General features: G+C 39.0%; 1 protein-coding gene across 1 annotated transcript in view; it reads right to left on the bottom strand.

Moving 5' to 3' along the window:
- The window catches only part of KIF11 (kinesin family member 11), a 51,521-nt gene that overhangs the window by 27,147 nt on the left and 6,485 nt on the right, over positions 1–17,889 (bottom strand). Inside the window, exons 4-10 of the mRNA XM_003133148.5 lie at positions 17,781–17,859; positions 16,318–16,503; positions 16,071–16,195; positions 12,560–12,650; positions 11,358–11,600; positions 8,951–9,046; positions 6,430–6,518 (exon numbers count right to left, since the gene is read on the bottom strand). Coding sequence (XP_003133196.1) covers positions 6,430–6,518; positions 8,951–9,046; positions 11,358–11,600; positions 12,560–12,650; positions 16,071–16,195; positions 16,318–16,503; positions 17,781–17,859 — 909 coding nt within the window. The remainder of the gene's footprint in view (positions 1–6,429; positions 6,519–8,950; positions 9,047–11,357; positions 11,601–12,559; positions 12,651–16,070; positions 16,196–16,317; positions 16,504–17,780; positions 17,860–17,889) is intronic.

Genomic DNA, 17,889 nt, shown 5'->3' with positions numbered 1-17,889 from the left:
AATTGAAGGTTTATGGCAACCCTGCATTAAGTCTATTGGCATCATTTCTCAACAATATTTTTTTTTATTTAAGGTGTGTACATTTGTTTTAAACTGTTGCACACTTAATAGATAACAGTATAGCATAAAAATAATTTTTACATGCAATGGGAAATAAAAAACTCATGTGACTTACTTTGTTGTAATATTCACTTTATTGCAATGGTCTGGAACCAAATACACAACCCCTCCAAGGTATGCCTGTATCCTCTTCTAGAATTGATCCCTTTATCGTTATATATTGCTCTTGTTTGTCCCTTGTTAGAGATTTTGTTTTACAGTTTATTTTGTCTGATGTGTATTGCTACCCTAGCTTTCTTTTCATTTCCATTTGAATGGAATATCTTTTTCCATCCCTGCTTTTTCAGACTGTGTGTGTCTTTAGATCAAGTGAGTCTCTTGCAAGCAGCATACAGATGGGCCCTTTTTTTAATTCATTCAGCCATCCTGTGTCTTTTGAATTAGAGCATTTAGTTCATTTACATTTAAAGAGATTATTGATAGATACATACTTCTTGTCATTTTGTTAACTATTTTCTGATTGCTTCTGTAGTTCTGTTTCTTTTTCCCTTATAGTTTGATGATTTTCTTTAGTGTTATGTTCGGGTTCCTTTCTCTTTATTCTTTGTATCTGGTATAAGTTTTGGGTTTAAGGTTACCATGAGGTTCATATGTCAACCTGTATATATACCAGTCTACTTTAAGGTGATAGTCACTTAAAAGTTTGAATGTTTTCTAAAAGCGCTTCACTTTACTGCCCTCCCCCAACACTTTGCTTTATGGACTTTTTATACTTAAAGACTTTTTAACATTTCTCACAAGAGAGAAATGAATTCCTTTAGCTTTTGCTTGTCTGAGAAAATTTATCTCTCCTTCAATCCTAAAAGATAACTTTGGGAGTTCCCAACGTGGCGCAGTGGTTAACGAATCCGACTAGGAACCATGAGGTTGCGGGTTCGGTCCCTGCCCTTGCTCAGTGGGTTAACGATCTGGCGTTGCCGTGAGCTGTGGTGTAGGTTGCAGACGTGGCTCAGATCCCGCGTTGCTGTGGCTCTGGCATAGGCCAGGGGCTACAGCTCCAATTGGACCCCTAGCCTGGAAACCTCCATATTCAGCGGGAGCAGCACAAAGAAATAGCAAAAAGACAAAAAAAAAAAAAGATAACTTTGCTGTTTAGAGTATTTTTCATTGTAAGATTTCTCCTTTCAGCACTTTATCAGGCCACTCCCTTCTGATCTATATATTTTCTGCTGAAAAATCAGCTAATAAGATAAGTTGTCTTTATCTTGCTAATTTTAAGATCTTCTCGGAGTTCCAGTCATGGCACAGCAGAAACGAATCTGACTAGGAACAATGAGGTTGTGGGTTTGACCCCTGGCCTCGCTCAGTGGGTTAAGGAGGTGGTGTTGCTGTGAGCTGTCGTGTAGGTAATAGATGTAGCTTGGATCCTGCGTTGCTGTGGCTGTGGTGCAGGTCAGCAGCGGTAGCTCTCCGATTTGACTCCTAGCCTAGGAACCTCCATATGCCACAGGTGCAGCCATAAAAAGCAAAAAAAAAAAAAAAAAGAAAAAAAAAAGATTTTCTATTGACCTTTCATTTTTGTCACTTTATTGTAATGTGTCTTGGTGGAGACCTCTTTGGGTTTATCTTGTTTGAGATGCTCTGTACTTCCTGGACCTAGATATGTTTTCTTTCCCAAGTTACAAAAGTTTTTAGCCATTATATCTTCAAGTAAGTTTTCTGCCCCTTTCTCTCTCCTCCTTTTGAGACCCCTATAATGCAGATGTTTTTACACTCAATGTTGTCCTAGAGGTCCCTTGAATTAAGCTTAAGCCCGTGCCTGTGGCATATGGATGTTCTCAGGGCCAGGGGTAGAATCAGAGACACAGCTGCCAGCCTACAACACAGCCACAGCAACTCCAGATCCAAGCCATATCCGCAACCTACATCACAGCTCACGGCAATGCTAGAGCTGTGACCCACTGAGCAAGGCCAGGGATCGAACCCTCAACCTCATGGTTCCTAGTCAGATTCGTTTCCATTGGGCCATGACAGGAACTCCAAACTAAGCTCAATTCAAAAAAAAATTTTTTTTTCTTTTTTTAGGGTCACACCTGTGGCACATGGATGTCCTCAGGGTTAGGGGTCGAATTAGAGCTACAGCTGATGGCCTCAGCCACAGCCACTCAGGATGTGAACCACATCTGCCACCTACACCACAACTTGAGCAATGCCAGATCCTTAACCTCTTCTCACGGACACTATGCTGGATTCTTAACCTGCTGAGCCACAACGGACACTCCTAAAATTCTCTTTTCTTTTAGCTGTCCTGATTTGGTGAATGCCACTAAATCATGGTTTTCCAGATCACCAATCCATTCCTCTCTGCATCATCTCATTTGATAATTCCCTCTAGTGTATTTTTTATTTCAATTATTATATTCTTCGGCTCTCACTGGTTCTCCTTGATATTTATTAACTCATTGTTGAAGTTCTGTGTTCCTCCTTTCTTCTCCCAAGTCTGGTGAGCATCTTTATGACCATTACTTTGAATTTTTTATCAGGTAAATCACTTAAATTCATTTCATTAGGGTTTTGTCCTGGGGCTTTATCTTGTTCTTTCATTTGGAAAATATCCCTCTGTCCCCTCATTTTGTTTGACTTTCTGTTTGAAACAGCCTCCTCTCCTAGTCCTAAAGGCATAGATAGTCTTGTAAAGGCACATGTCCTGTGTAGACAACATATGCTGGGTAGCTTTAGCAGGCCAGGTAGACACAGAGTGGACACAGGCTAGAGAGAATGATTTAGTTTTAAAAGTTCTATTAAACATTGGTGTAAATAAAGACTTACTCTGGGTTGGGGGGGGGTTGGTCTTTTTCTTAGGGCCACACCCACGGCGTAGGGAAGTTGCCAGGCTAGTGGTTGAATCAGAGATGTAGTGCCAGCCTACACCACAGCCTACATCAGAGCCACAGCAATGCGGGATCTGATCCACATCTGTGACCTACACCACAGCTCATAGCAACGCTGGATCCTTAACCCCCTGAGTGAGGCCAGAGATCAAACCTGATGGATGCTAGTCAGATTTGTTTCCACTGAGCCATGATAGGAGCTCTCATTACCCTGTTTAAATGCTGGCTGCAGCTTTTATGATCTTTTCCTGATTTATAATATAATAACCTCTATTTCAGAAAGAATTTGTTTCACATCATGCCTTTTTTTTTTTTTTTTTTTTTTTTTTGCCATGCCCACAACATGCAGAAGTTCCTGGGCTAGGGATCAAACCCAAGCCAGTGTTTACTGAATGAGTTAATGTATAAAAATATTAAAATGATGGAAATAAGGACATAGGTAAACACTTGAAAAAAATATGAAACACTAGTGTCTATGGTCGAGAAGTATATATGAAAACCAGAGAAACAGAAAAAAAGAAACATTTACAAATATCAAGTTTAAGAATTAAGTGCAAATTTACAAGTGATTTTTGGGAGTTCCCATTGTGGCTCAGAGGCTTATGAACCTGACTAGTATCCATGAGGATGCAGGTTTGATCCTTGGCCCTGCTCAGTGGATTGAGGAATCGGCGTTGCCATGAGCTGTGGTGTAGGTCACAGACGCAACTTGGATCCAGTGTGGCTGTGGCTGCGGCTGCAAACAGCAGCTGCAGCTCCAATTCAACCCCTAGCCTGGGAACTTGCACACCATGGGTGCAGCCCTAAAAAGTAGATTCAAAAAAAGAAAAAAAATTTACAAAAGTTTTTTGGATTTTTTTTTTTTTTTGGTCTTCTTAGGGCCACACCCACGGCATATGGAGGTTACCAGGCTAGAGGTCCAATTGGAGCTGTAGCCACCGGCCTACATCAGAGCCACAGCTACTTGGGATCCGAGCCACGTCTGTGACCTACACTACAGCTCACGGCAACGCCGGATCCTGAACCCACTGAGCAAGGCCAGGGATTAAACCTGCAACCTCATGGTTCCTGCTTGGATTCCTTAACCACTGAGCCACAATGGGAACTCCTACAAAAATGTTTTACAATAATATTTTTGTCAAACGGGTATGAGCTATGAACGAACCAAATAAAACTAAAGTCACATAAGAGAAATAAAAGGAGAATTGTTATATAATACCCTATGGCACACAATATAAACTTTAGCATTTTTAAAGTTAACATATGACAACAATCAAAAGGATTTAGTGCATTATGATAATTGAAAATAAATGTAAAATTAAGTTTATTATATCTTTTAAAATGATCGTATAATGTAACATCTATAAAAAAAGTTAAAAGATTATATTAAAATACTTTGGGTTATTTTCAATTAGCTTTAAATACCTTTTATCATTCTTTTTTTTTTTTTTTTTTTTTTTTGCTTTTTAGGGCCACACATGCAGCATATGAATGTTCCCAGTGTTCCCAGGCTAGGGGTTGAATCAGAGCTGCAGCTGCTGGCCTATACCACAGCAATGTGTGATCTGAGCTGCATCTGAAACCTACAACACAGCTCACAGCAATGATAGATCCTTAACCCACTGAGCAAAGCCAGGGATCAAACTCGCATCCTCATGGACAGTAGTTGGGTTCACTACTGCTGAGCCACAATAGGAATTCTCCCTTTTATCATTCTTTTTGTGTGTGTGTCTTTTTTTGTCTTTTCCAGGGCTGCACCTGCAGCATATGGAGATTCCCAGGCTAGGGGTCCAGTCGGAGCTGTAGCCACCGGCCTACACCACAGCCACAGCAACGTGGGATCCAAGCCACGTCTGCAACCTACGCCACAGCTCACGGCAACGCCAGATCCCCAACCCACTGAGCAAGGCTAGGGACTGAACCTGACACCTCATGTTTCCCAGTCAGATTCGTTAACCACTGAGCCACAACAGGAACTCCCCTTTTATCATTGTTAATTTTAAAGATGCTCTATGAAAGTTACCCACTTAATATCCTCAAGGATAAATACAGTCAGAAATTTTTCAAGTTACAATCCTTAGCATCCCACTTACCTTATGCCTCTATTGTTATTATTGTAGTTTCCCTATAAAGCTTCAGTAGAAGTTTTCCTTGGAACAAACCACTCATGGGTTAAAAAGTGAACAGAGGAGTTCCTGTTGTGGCATAGCAGAAATGAATCTGACTAGTATCCATGGGGATTTGGGCTTGATCCCTGGCCTCACTCAGTGGGTTGGGGATCTGGCATTGCTATGAGCTGTGGTATAGATCGAAGATGTGGCTCAGATCCTGAGTTGCTGTGGCTGTGGTGTAGGCTGGCAGCTGCAGCTCCAATTCAACCCTAGCCTGGGAACTTCCATATGCTACAGATGTGGCCCTAAAAAGCAAAATTAATTAATTAATTCATTAATCAATTTAAAAAAGTGAACAGGGAGTTCCCAACGTGGCACAGTGGAAAGTGAATCCGACTAGGAACCATGAGATTTTGGATTCGATCCCTGGCCTGGCTCAGTGGGTTAAGGATCAGCCGTTAATGAGCCTGACCAGCATCCATGAGGATGTGGGTTTAATCCCTGTTCCCACTCAGTGAGTTAAGGATCAGGTGTTGCTATGAGCTGTGGTGTAGGTCGCAGAAGTGTCTCGGATCTGGAGTTGCTGTAGCTGTGGTATAGGCTGGTGGCTAAAGCTCCGATTCAACCCCTAGCCTGGGAGCCTACATTTGCCATGGGTGTGGCCCTAAAAAGACAAAAAGACAAAAAAAAAAATTGAACAGATTAGAGGCTGCCAGGGGTTAGGGATCACTAGGGAAGAAGGGTAATGAATATGACTACAGAGAGGTGGCAAGAGTTTGATGTTTACAATGATAGGACAGTTCTATATCTCAATTGCAGAACTACAATGAATCTACAAATGTGATAAAATAATACAGGATTATACACATATTGTACCAATGTCAATATCCTAGTTTTGATATTGTACTAACCAATTTAGGAAACGGGGGATGGGGGTGGTAAATATATATGACCTCTGTACTCTTCTTGCAACTTCATATGAGTCTATCATTACTTTAAAACAAAAATTTATGTAAGTTTTTTAAACTGTTTCATAACTACTTATTATTATTAAAACCAAAAATATTTATAGGAGTTCCAGCCTTGGCCCAACAGGATCGGCAGCATCTCTGTGGCTCTAGGATACGGGTTTGATCCCAGGTCCAATTCTGGGCCCAGCACAGTAGGTTAAAAAATCTGGCATTGCCAGGGCTGTGTGTAGGTTGCAGATCAGATCAGATCTGATCCTGGGCCCAGGAACTCCATATGCCATGGGTGGCCAAAAAAGGAAAAAAAGAAAAAAGAAGCACCTACAGGAAGCATTTCAAACAGCCTATTACCAGAAAATGCTTATTCTTAGAAATTCATTTCCATAGCCACGGGCATACCTAAAATTTTCTTCCGAAATGTACACTCCATTTTTTTCACGGGCTGCAGCAAGATCTCGTTTCAGACGCTCTATCTCTTCTGTATATTCCTACACAAGGAGAATATTGTCTCAATTTAGCACTTAAATTTTTTTTTCCATTTGGTTTGGGGAAGATATGTAATAAGTAAAACAAAGTTAGTCCTTTTGTTTTTAAAGCATAAAAAAGTATGATTAAAAAGCCATACCATACTTTTTATTCAATATTTATCTGTTTAGGATAAAGTCTTTCAACAGCTTTCAAAGCTCCTTTAAATGCATTCATAAAAATATGGACTTCTGAAGGCAAAAATCAAGAACCCACTTGAAGAGGTACCCACTGGCTAAAGACAGGACAATATCAATGTTATTGAGGATATGAATCCTTGTGATGGAGCTGTGCAGTATCTTGACTGTGGCAGTGGCTCCATGAACTAAACACGTGATAAAGCTGTACAGAGCTAACCAAACACAAATGCATGAATACAAGGGAAATCTGGCGAATAAAATCAGTGGACTATTATTAATGTCAATATTCCTGAGGTGATACTTTACCGTACAGTTTGACAAAATGTACAAAGGATCTCTATTATTTCTTTCAACTGCATGTGAATCTATGGTTATCTCAATAAAATCTTCAACTGAAAAAAGAAAACAGGAGTTCCTGTTGTGGTTCAGTGGGTTAAGAACCTGACATAGTCTCTATGAGGATTTAGGTTTGATCCCTGGCCTCACTCAGTGGGTTAAGGATCCAGCACTGCGGCAAGCTGTGGCATAGGTCATAGATGAGGTTTGGATCCAGTGTTGTAGGCCTGCAGCTGCAGCTCTGATTCTACCCCTAGCCTGAGGAACTTCCGTATGCCACAGGTGTGGCTGTAAAAAGAAAAAAAAATCAACAACAACAAATAAAACCCAAAGACACTATCAAGAAAAGGAAAAGACAAGCTAGACTGGGAAGAAATATTTACAAATTATCTCATAAAAGGCTTGTATCCATCCAGAAGGTATGAACAACTCTATATACCTTAATTGAAGCAAATAATTTAGACAGACATTTCACAAAAAGGATATGCAAATGGATAATAAACATGTGAAAAGATGCTCAATATCATTATTGATTAGGAAAATGCTAATTAAAATTGTAGTGCAGTAACATTATGCACTTATTAGAATGGCCAAAATTAAAAAGGCTGTAACAAATGTTGAAGAGAATGTGGAGAAACAGTAACTCTCATGCACCTTTTTTTTTTTTTGTCTTGTCTTTTTAAGGGCCACACCCACGGCATATGGAGGTTCCCAGGCTAGGGGTCGAATCAGAGCTATAGCCGCTGGCCTACGCCACAACCACAGCAACACCAGACCCTTAACCCACTGAGTGAGGCCAGGGATCAAACTCTCAACCTCATGGTTCCTAGATCAGGTTCATTAACCACTGAGCCACGACGGGAACTCCAAACCTCATGCACTTCTGATGAAAATTTAAAGTAGAGTCACTTTGGAAAAGTTTCTTAAGGAGTTAAATACTCTTTATACAACCCAGAAATTAAACCATTAGGTATCTATCCAAAAGAAATGAAATCACATCAACACAAAGACTTGTACATGAATGTTCATAGCAGCATTATTGGAAAAAATCCAAATGTCTATGACTGGTGAATGGATAAACAAAATGTGATATTATCCATATACTGGAATACTGTTCAGCAATAAAGAGAAACAATCTATTGATACATACTATAACATAAATGAGCCCCAAATGTTATATAAGAAGGCAGATGCAAAATAGTGAATACTATGTATTTTATTTATAAGAAATGTCTAGAAAAGGGAACTCAGTAGTTTACTGATTACAAAGAGGGAAGAGGGGAACTTCACAGAGTGATAAAGTTATCTAAAATTGGATTGTGGTAATGCTGAATATTCTTTTTTTTCCCCACTGTACAGCAAGGGGATCAAGTTATCCTCACATGTATACATTACAATTACATTTTTTTTCCCCACCCTTTGTTCCGTTGCAACATGAGTATCTAAACAAAGTTCTCAATGCTACTCAGCAGGATCTCCTTGTAAATCTATTCCAAGTTGTGTTTGATAAGCCCAAGCTCCCGATCCCTCCCAAACCCTCCCCCTCCCATCAGGCATCCATGAATATTCCATAATGTAATAAAAATCATTGAATGGTAGGCTTACAGTGGGTGAATGTTATGATAATTATATCCTAATGTATGGTATACATAATGCATGGTAATTATACCCTTAAAACTAAAAATAATTAATTTTTTAAATAAAAATAACTGAAATTTCGTTGCCATGAGCCGATAAAGTCAACGTTATTAGCATTAGAAAAAACATTTTAACATATAGAGTATTTAGTTTAAATCATTAAATGAAATGCCTTACCATGGGCAATTTAATAAAACTTTTTTAAACAATTATCTCTATCAGTTTCTCATTTTCACATTTGTCAAACAAGATTTTATTACTCCACAAAAATGCACAATTACCTTAATCAGAGCTTTCTTGGTGAGTTTCTGGTTAACTTCAGGCTTATTTAGTATGTTCTTTGCTCTATGAGCATATTCCAATGTACTAAGAGTTTCCTGTGATGAAAAGAAAAAGCCAATTACTAAAGATATGAGAATAATGCAGTTTTCTTATCCGAAATATACTATACATAACTTATAAGTAGTAATTTATAGTTATATCTAAATCTAAAAATCTACCCACTAATATTACTATACCCAACCTTTGAAAAGAAGGATTGGCAGAGTTCCCTTGTGGCACATCCAGTTAAGGATCCCTGGCCTGGAAACTTCCGCATGCGAGGGCACAGCCAAAAAAAAAAAAAAAGAGAGAGAGAGAGAGAGAAAGATAAAGAAAAAGGATTGTTCAAAACATCATTATCTTTTTTTCCTTTTCAAGTTTATTATAGTTTGATCTAATAATTTTTTGCTTTATATTCATTTTAGAACTCAATGAAAGGAATCCCTTTGTAGGCTCAGCTGGTTATGAACCCGACTAGTATCCTTGAGGACGTGCGTGGGTCTGATTACTGGCCTACTCAGTGAGTTAAGGATCTAGCATTGCCATGAGCTGTGGTACAGGCCCAAGATGCAGCTCAGATCCTGCGTTGCTATGGCTGCAGTACAGGCCTGCAGGTGTAGTTCCAATTGAACTCCTGGCCTGAGAACTTCCATATGCCACAGGTGTGGCCCTAAAAAGCAAGCAAACAAACAAACAAAAAAACCTCAATGAATTTCATCAATTGATGAATAAACAAATGTCCTATATCCATACAAGAGAACATTCATTCACAAAAACGAATGAAGTTTTGATACCTGTTACAACATGGATGAATAGTGAAAACATTATGCTAAAGGAAAGAAGCCACTCACAAAAGAACACTTATTGTATGATTCCAGAAGTACCAAGAATAGGCAAATCTATAGATTAAAAAAAGATTAATAGTGACTCAGGACTGAGAGCAGGGGCAGTTGGGGTGTGATTAGTAATGGGTTACCAGGTTTCTTCCTGGGATGAGAAAAATATTTAGACTTAGATACAATTTTATGGTATGTGAATTATATATCAATAAAGATTTTTTTGGCCACATCCACAGCATATGGAAGTTCCCAGGCCGCTGCAGTGACAATGCTGGATCCTTAATCCACTGAACCACAAGGGAACTTGAATATATATATATTACTTTTTTTTTTCTTTGTCTTTTTGCTTTTTCTAGGGCTGCTCCCATGGCATATGGAGTTTCCCAGGCTAGGGGCTGAATCGGAGCTGTAGCCACCGGCCTATGCCAGAGCCACAGCAATGCGAGATCCAAGCCTCATGGTTCCTAGTCAAATTCATTCACCACTGAGCCATGACGGGAACTCCCGATATACATTTTTTTTTAATGAGAGAGGAGTTAGAGACCTTATAAGATCTTTTCTAATTCAATTTAAAGCAGATAATCCAATACATAAGAGTAGATTTTACCATCTTTGTTGCTTCTCTTGGTTTTCCTACCTGTTCTACACACCCAATGCCATCTTCAGTGCTCTCTAAGCTGTCTCTAAAACACTAGCAATTCACTTAACCCACTCCGAGGTACTCAATTAAACTGTTCACTGCTAATGAGCACAGCACTTTTCTTGGAAGACTGTGAGCAGGGGAGTTCCCGTCATGGCTCAGCAGAAACTAACCTGACTAGTATCCATGAGGATACAGGTTCAATCCCTGGCCTCATTCAGTGGGTTAAGGACCTGGTGTTGCCATGAGCTGTGGTGTAGATTGCAGACGAGGCTTGGATCTGGTGTTGCTATGGCTGTGATATAGGCCAGCAGGTGTAGCTCCGATTTGACCCCTAGCCTGGGAACCTCCATATGCCACAAGTGTGGCCCTAAAAAGACCAAAAAAAAAGAAGACTGTGTGCAAAGTGTAATTAACTAGTAATTAACTAATCTTTTTAAGATTAAAAGCTACTACATGGAGTTTCCGTCATGGCACAGTGGTTAATGAACCTGACTGGCATCCATGAGGACTTGGGTTCAATCCCTGGCCTCGCTCAGTGGGTTAAGGATCCAGCATTGCCGTGAGCTGTGGTGTAGGTCACAGATGTGGCTCAGATCCCATATTGCTATGGCTGTGGTGTAGGCTGGCAGCTGCAGCTCCAATTAGACCCCCAACCTGGGAACCTCCATATGCCTTGGGTGTGGCCCCAAAAAGACAAAACAAACAAAAACTACTACAAAGGAAAAAGATCATTTTTTTTCCAGTGGTGTCCTCCTCTATGTATCCACATGCAATGTCCAGGTTCTTTTTACTGTGAATGAAGCCAAGTGATGAACTTTAAAAAAATGTGAGAGTCAAATAAGAATTATAGCTACTACACTTTTGAATACCTTTCAAAGGGCTTACCTCAAGATTGAGAGATGCAGGTGAAATTGTTGCAATTATAGATGTTCTTGTACGTCCCCCAAGAGAGTCCTGGAGGATTCTAGTTAGTTTGGATTCTCGATAAGGAACATGAGGTGTTCTTTCTACAAGAGCAGTAATAACCCTTCCCAAAGTCAAAAGGGATTGATTGATATTTCCAGCTTCCCGAGCTCTCTTGTCAACTGCTCCAGATCGGCCAATGTTCTCGCTTCCAGCAAGATCAACCTTGAATTTTAAAAATAAAAATAAGTTCTCAGTCTATTGGATTTGGAATAGAAGACTTTTATTCTCATATTGTACATAATATGTTAAATAGCCAGTAAACTATTTTTTCTGTAATTAACAACCCGCTACAAAGCTAATAACCTAGTAACTAGAAAAACATTGTCTGGAAGTACAACTTTCAAGCTGTTCTATGAGCTGATAAAGAATGTGACAATGGAATAAAACTACCATGTGACCTAACAATCCCACTTCTGAGTATGCATCCAAAGGAAATGAAATCACTATCTCAAAAAGATATCTACACCCCCATGTTCAATGTATTATTCACAATAACCAAGGAATGAAAACAGCCTAAGTACCCAGTGATGGATGAACAGATAAAGAAGATATGTGATATGCACATAATGGAATTATTATTCAACCATGTGAAAGGATATCCTGGCATTTGCCACAAAATGGATCAACCTAGAGTACATTATGCTAAGTGACAGAAGCTGGACAGAGTAAAACAAATACTATATGATCTCACATGTGGGATCAGGGTGTGGGAGAGGGAAAACATATGGGAGGGGAGAAAGCTGAACTCATAGAAACAAAATGTAGAATGATGGTTACCAGGAACAAGGGAGATGGGGAGAAAAGAAAATGCTGGTCAAGGGTTACAAGCCTTCAGTTTTAACATAAGTAAATTCTGGGATCTGATGTATACTATGGTAACTACACTGAAATGTGCTGAAAGAGTAGATCTTAAGCATTCTCACCAAAAAAAAGTAACTATGTAAGGTGATGGATATGCTTATTTACCTGATTGTGGTAATCATTTCACAAAGTACACTAATATCGAGTCATCACATTGTGTATTTTAAGTACATAATTTTATTTTCAATTATACCTCAAGAAAGCTGGTGGTGGGGGGGAATCAGAAAGAATGAAACAGTGGTATTAAGGTTGCTGCTTACCAAATTCAACTTTCCAATTTTAACAAGCTCTTCTCCATCAACTGTAGTCTCCTTCATATGTATGGTAACAGAGAAAACTGAATGGGAACGACTAGAAAACAAGACCAAGTTGCCCAGTTATTATAATGCAAAACATTATTTGCTTTCTATAAAACATTGAAGGGAGTTCCCATTGTAGTTCAGCAGTAACGAATCCGACCAGTATCTATGAGGATGCAGGTTTGATCCGTGGCCTCGATCAGTGGGTTAAGGATCCGTCATTGCTGTGAGCTATGGTATAGGTCTCAGATATGGCTCAGATCTGGCACTGCTGTGGCTCTGGCATAGGCCATCAGCTGCAGCTCCCATTCAACCCCTAGCATGGGAACTTCCATATGCCACATGTGTGGCCCTAAAAAGAAAAGTAAATAAATACAATATTGAAAACAGCAAAGAAAGATCTAAATCCACCAGGGTAGAGAAAGATAGTATCAGAAAGGGTAGCAATAAGATTTTGGAAGACAGTGGATGGATAGAATAATGCTAAGTTTTTGCTTTCTTGTATTTGCTGCCCATAGAGGAGACCCCAATAAGAAGCTACCTGAAAACAGCCTAAAAGACTTGAATTTGGACAGCTGCCTGGTGTGTCAGAGGAAAAGGTTTGCAATTGATCTATTTATAAGAACGGCTTGGAATATATCATCACCATAAATTCAAACGGCACCAGGCAAGCCATCAGATTACAAACCCGAATGTCAGCTGTGCTAAAAGGACATTGCTCTGCTTTGAAAACATCATCAGAGATAGGTAGCTTCTTGCTCTGAACAGCAGAAATAGTAAATAGCAGTGTTTACCAAAACACTATAAGAGAATCACAGCTAAAATATAAAGTTTTCCAAAGTCTATCTTACGCAATATACTGACATTCTGCTTTTATCTGGAAGATGCAAAAACCATATGGACAACCAAAGACCTCATTCCCTTCTGTGTCAATGACATTTGGTGAACATCAACGATTGTTAATGTCATTGTTGGTTGCCAGATGGTAATGTTTAACTTTTTCATTTGTACTTTCCACATTACTTGGAAAATTTTACAGTAAGTATCATTTTTACAAAGTTATTTAAAAGTGTTTTTTCTTTCTTGGCTGCACAGCATGCATAAGTTTGTGGACCAGGGATCAAATCTTCACCACAGGGGTGACCGGAGCTGCTGCAGTGACAATGCAGGATCCTTAATCCATGTGCCACAGGAGAACTCCAAAATTATTTAAATTATTTTAACTATCACAAGGAAAAATACAAACTATCATCTGAATTATAACATGCTTCTCGTGTTTTCCTACCGTTTGCTCATTCTTAACTCAAGATGATGAAATTAAGACAATTAGAGAATAGAAGTCAACTCTGATTTTGGAGAAGTGAATTATGTTTTCCTTCTCTTTATCATATACTTTCAAAAGAAGAGATCTTTACTCCAGTCTATGTATCAAAAAAAAGGAAATCCTACATTTTTCAAATTTACAGAATAGGAATTTTATATTTTATAGAAAAATATTTAGAGAGGAGTTCCCGTCATGGCGCAGTGCTTAACAAATCCAACTAGGAACCATGAGGTTGCGGGTTCAATCCCTGCCCTTGCTCAGTGGGTTAACAATCTTGCTGTGAGCTGTGGTGTAGGTCGCAGACTCGGCTCGGATCCCGCGTTGCTGTGGCTCTGGCGTAGGCTGGCAGCTACAGCTCCGATTAGACCCCTAGCCTGCAAAGCTCCACGTGCCACGGGAGCGGCCCAAGAAATGGCAAAAAGCCAAAAAAAAAAAAAAAATTTAGAGAAAAGAAATTTTCTTAAGTTCATTCCTCTAAATTCTAAATAAAGTCTTAGGAGTTCCCTGGTGGCACAGCAGGTTAAGGACACAGCATTATCACTGCTATAGCACAGGTTTGATCTCTAGCCCGGGAACTTCTGCATGCCATGGGTGCAGCCAAACAAACAAACAAAAAAAAGAAATAACGTCATAAACCAATAATTTAAGAAAAACAGAAATTTCATTCTATGATTGGTTTATAACTCAAGTTTTTTGTGTTTTGTTTGTTTTTAGGGCTGCACCTGCAGCATGTGGAAGTTCCCAGATTAGGGGTCAAATCACAGCTGCAGCCTCTGGCCTACACCACAGCCACAACAACACCAGACTCGAGCTGCATCTGCTACCTATGTCGGAGCTTGCAGCAACACTGGATCCTCAACCCACTGAGCGAGGCAAGGCCAGGGATCAAACCCACATTCTCATGGATACTAGTCAGGTTCATTTCCACCAAGCCACAACGGGAACCCTATAACTTAAGTTTTAAAAATGGAAAGCTAGGAGTTCCTGCTGTGGTGCAGTCTCTGCTGTCTCTGTGCAGTGCAGGTTCAATACCGGGCTCAGTGCAGTGGGTTAAGGATTTGGCATTGCCACAGATGTGGCCTGGATTTGATCCCTGGCCTGGGAACTCCATATGCCATGGGAGCACCTGAAAAAGGAAAATAAAAAGGAAAGCTATTATAGGAAAAATTAATTAAAATTATAAAATAATCTATACCCCTACGATGTTATGTTATTCTTCTTCTTTCTTTAAATGCATACATATTTAGAGTTGTAGTTATACTTGCTATAGCATAGTATAGAAATGTCCAACTGTAAGAGAGCAAAAAAATGAGAACTAGCCCTAAAAGTCCTTCTCTAGCTCAGGGAGAATGATATTCAGGTAAGTTTACCTAAAGTAACATATTTAGTTGACTGCAGATCTGGAACTAATCTCAAATATCTAACTCCTAATCCATAACTCTTTCAATTACATTCTGACATTTCTTCGAAGATGAGTAGAAAAAAAATCACCTCTGACTTGGTAAACTGCATTTGGGGAGTCTGGGATTCATCCTATAAGGGATGCTAACAAATATGCTCCTTTCTCCCCTTGAAAGCCAGTGTTAGTGACCATTTGCCTTCCTACATTAAAATGAAGCCATTTTGGGAAAAAAAAAAAATCACATCATACAACCTAAATATATACAATTTTTGTCATCCATACCTCAATAAAGGTGGGAGGGGGGAATTGTTATTTGATGTTCTTCTAATCCTTGCTCAAACCAGCGATTTGCAAACTGTGTTCTAAGTATCCATAGGGGCTCCAAAAAAGTGCTTAAGGAGAATTTTCCTAAGGCTGAGGAGATAAGCCTCTGAGCTTCCCATTGCCAAATCAACTACAACAGTTGCATTAATCTGGGCTCCCACATACGATTTCATTTGGGTAAAGAAATCTTCTGGTTAAAAAGACTTAATACTCTGCTCAAGTTCAGCTTGTCTTTGTTCTCCTTTCAACATTTTCCCAATATTGGTGCTATCCCTATAAATCTCAAGCCAATTACTAAGGCCTGCAATCTAGCATACAGTCTAGATGTGTGACTCACTGACTTTGACCCAATTTGATTGCCCAAGTTCATAATTCTTCTTAAAGAGGGAGTGGAGTAGTGGGGGAGACAATGGCTTTCTCACCTCGAGTAGGCATTCATCAAAGTTGCTGCAGTTGTCCTTTTTGCTGCTCCCTTCTCCAAAATTTGATAGACCTCATTCTTGTTATGTACCGTAATTTCTTCTAAACCTTTGATTATCACTCCCCTCTGACCAAATATTAAATGGCATTCATTAGATTGGTTATATATGGAGAAAGAGAGAGAGAGACTTTTCAAAGTATAAAACTGTAACATTTAGAGACATTTTATTCTCCCAAGACTGAAGTTACCTTGTTACGGGGATCATCAAACATCTGTAGTCTCTCAGAAACATCAGAAGATGGATTAAGAAGATCAAAAAGCTCTTCATTATAGATTTCCAACAGAGACACTTTGACTGAAAATTCAGTACCATTATCAGTAAGTTTCTCAAAAATTTGATGAAGAGTACGTGGAATTATACCAGCCAAAGGGTCCTAAAATTATAATATTCATAAGCACTTAAATAAAGCATGAATGCCATTTACTGCAACAGTTAAGACATAGATAAAAAGGGCCTCTTTTATAGTATATTTAAACATAAGAATGTCAAAACAAGGAAAAAAAAAAAAACTAACCAAATTTAAGAAGCCAACTTTTATAAATCATTTACAACAGTCTGTTCAATAGTAATTATTCTTCCTCCCACCTTCCACAAATCTGTCATTCTCAGCAGCCACTTCATGCCTGAGCATTACACAGAAACCAACTAAGCCAAGGTACTTATAAAGCCAAGTTCAATAACCCTTGCCAGTTTTTCTCATCAGAAATAATACCATCACTTTAATCGGAAAAGTGGCTCACCTAACAGTATATTCCCTAATTCTGACATAAAACAAATTGTTTCTCAAATTTCTAGGTATACTTTTTTTCTTTTTCTTCTTAGGGTCCAGCCTAGGGGTCGAATCAGAGCTGCAGCTGCCAGCCTACACCACAGCCACAGCAACTGGATCCAACATAAGCTGAATCCTTAACCCACTGATCAAGGCCAGGAATCAAACTCGCATCCTCATGGATACTAGTCAGGTTCTCAAACCACTGATCCACAACAGCAACTCTTAGATGTCCTTAATAAAACTGTTATCACCCTCTAAATTTTGAAATTGTGTTGTAAGCCTGTTCCATAACTCCTATGATCATAATTCCATAACTTTATTATCCTTGCATTAAGTAAGCTAATGCCTCATGTACGTAACCACTAGAAAAAAAGATCTGCCTAAATATTAATAATATGGAAAATTAACTTAGTCATTAAACATATTCAAACGCATTTGATGGAAATCTGTCATATATACTGTGTGTTTTCAATAATATTCAGCAATACAGTGACCCTAATTTCTTGAACCAAGTTGTCATTAATAAAGTACCATACTGCCCCCATTGCTCTGCTAATTTAATGACTCATTCCCTCACTGCAAAGTCTTCCACTTGAAGCCCTACTCAGATTCCACTCTCCTACAATACTCTGCTCCAATTATTCTGTCCTAAATAGGCCCTTCTCTTATCACTTTAACTGTGCCATATGTATTGGTCCTCTCTCTCCTAATTACCATACCATATTCTTTAATTTTATTACAGTAGCAGTTTATCTTAACTTTGTGTTTTATATGCATACACTGATCTTTTCCATTTCAAGACAGAGGCCTTCAACCAGCTTTTATTCAGTATACTTTAGCCACTTTAGAAACACAAGTCTGTTATAAACAATAAATACCTCCTCCCAAGTATACTCTTCATTAGGGGACCTTTCACCTTCCATTGTAAACGTTTTTCCGGTGCCAGTTTGGCCATATCTGTCAAAATTAACAAAAGTGTTAAACAAA

The sequence above is a fragment of the Sus scrofa genome, chromosome 14 (genome assembly GCF_054392235.1).
Source record: "Sus scrofa isolate SSC_HxYL_T2T_F1_AM1 chromosome 14, Sscrofa_HxYL_maternal_Yorkshire_Landrace_v2.0, whole genome shotgun sequence".
NCBI classification, from domain to species: Eukaryota; Metazoa; Chordata; class Mammalia; order Artiodactyla; family Suidae; genus Sus; species Sus scrofa.
This window is presented reverse-complemented; position numbering and strand designations above follow the sequence as displayed.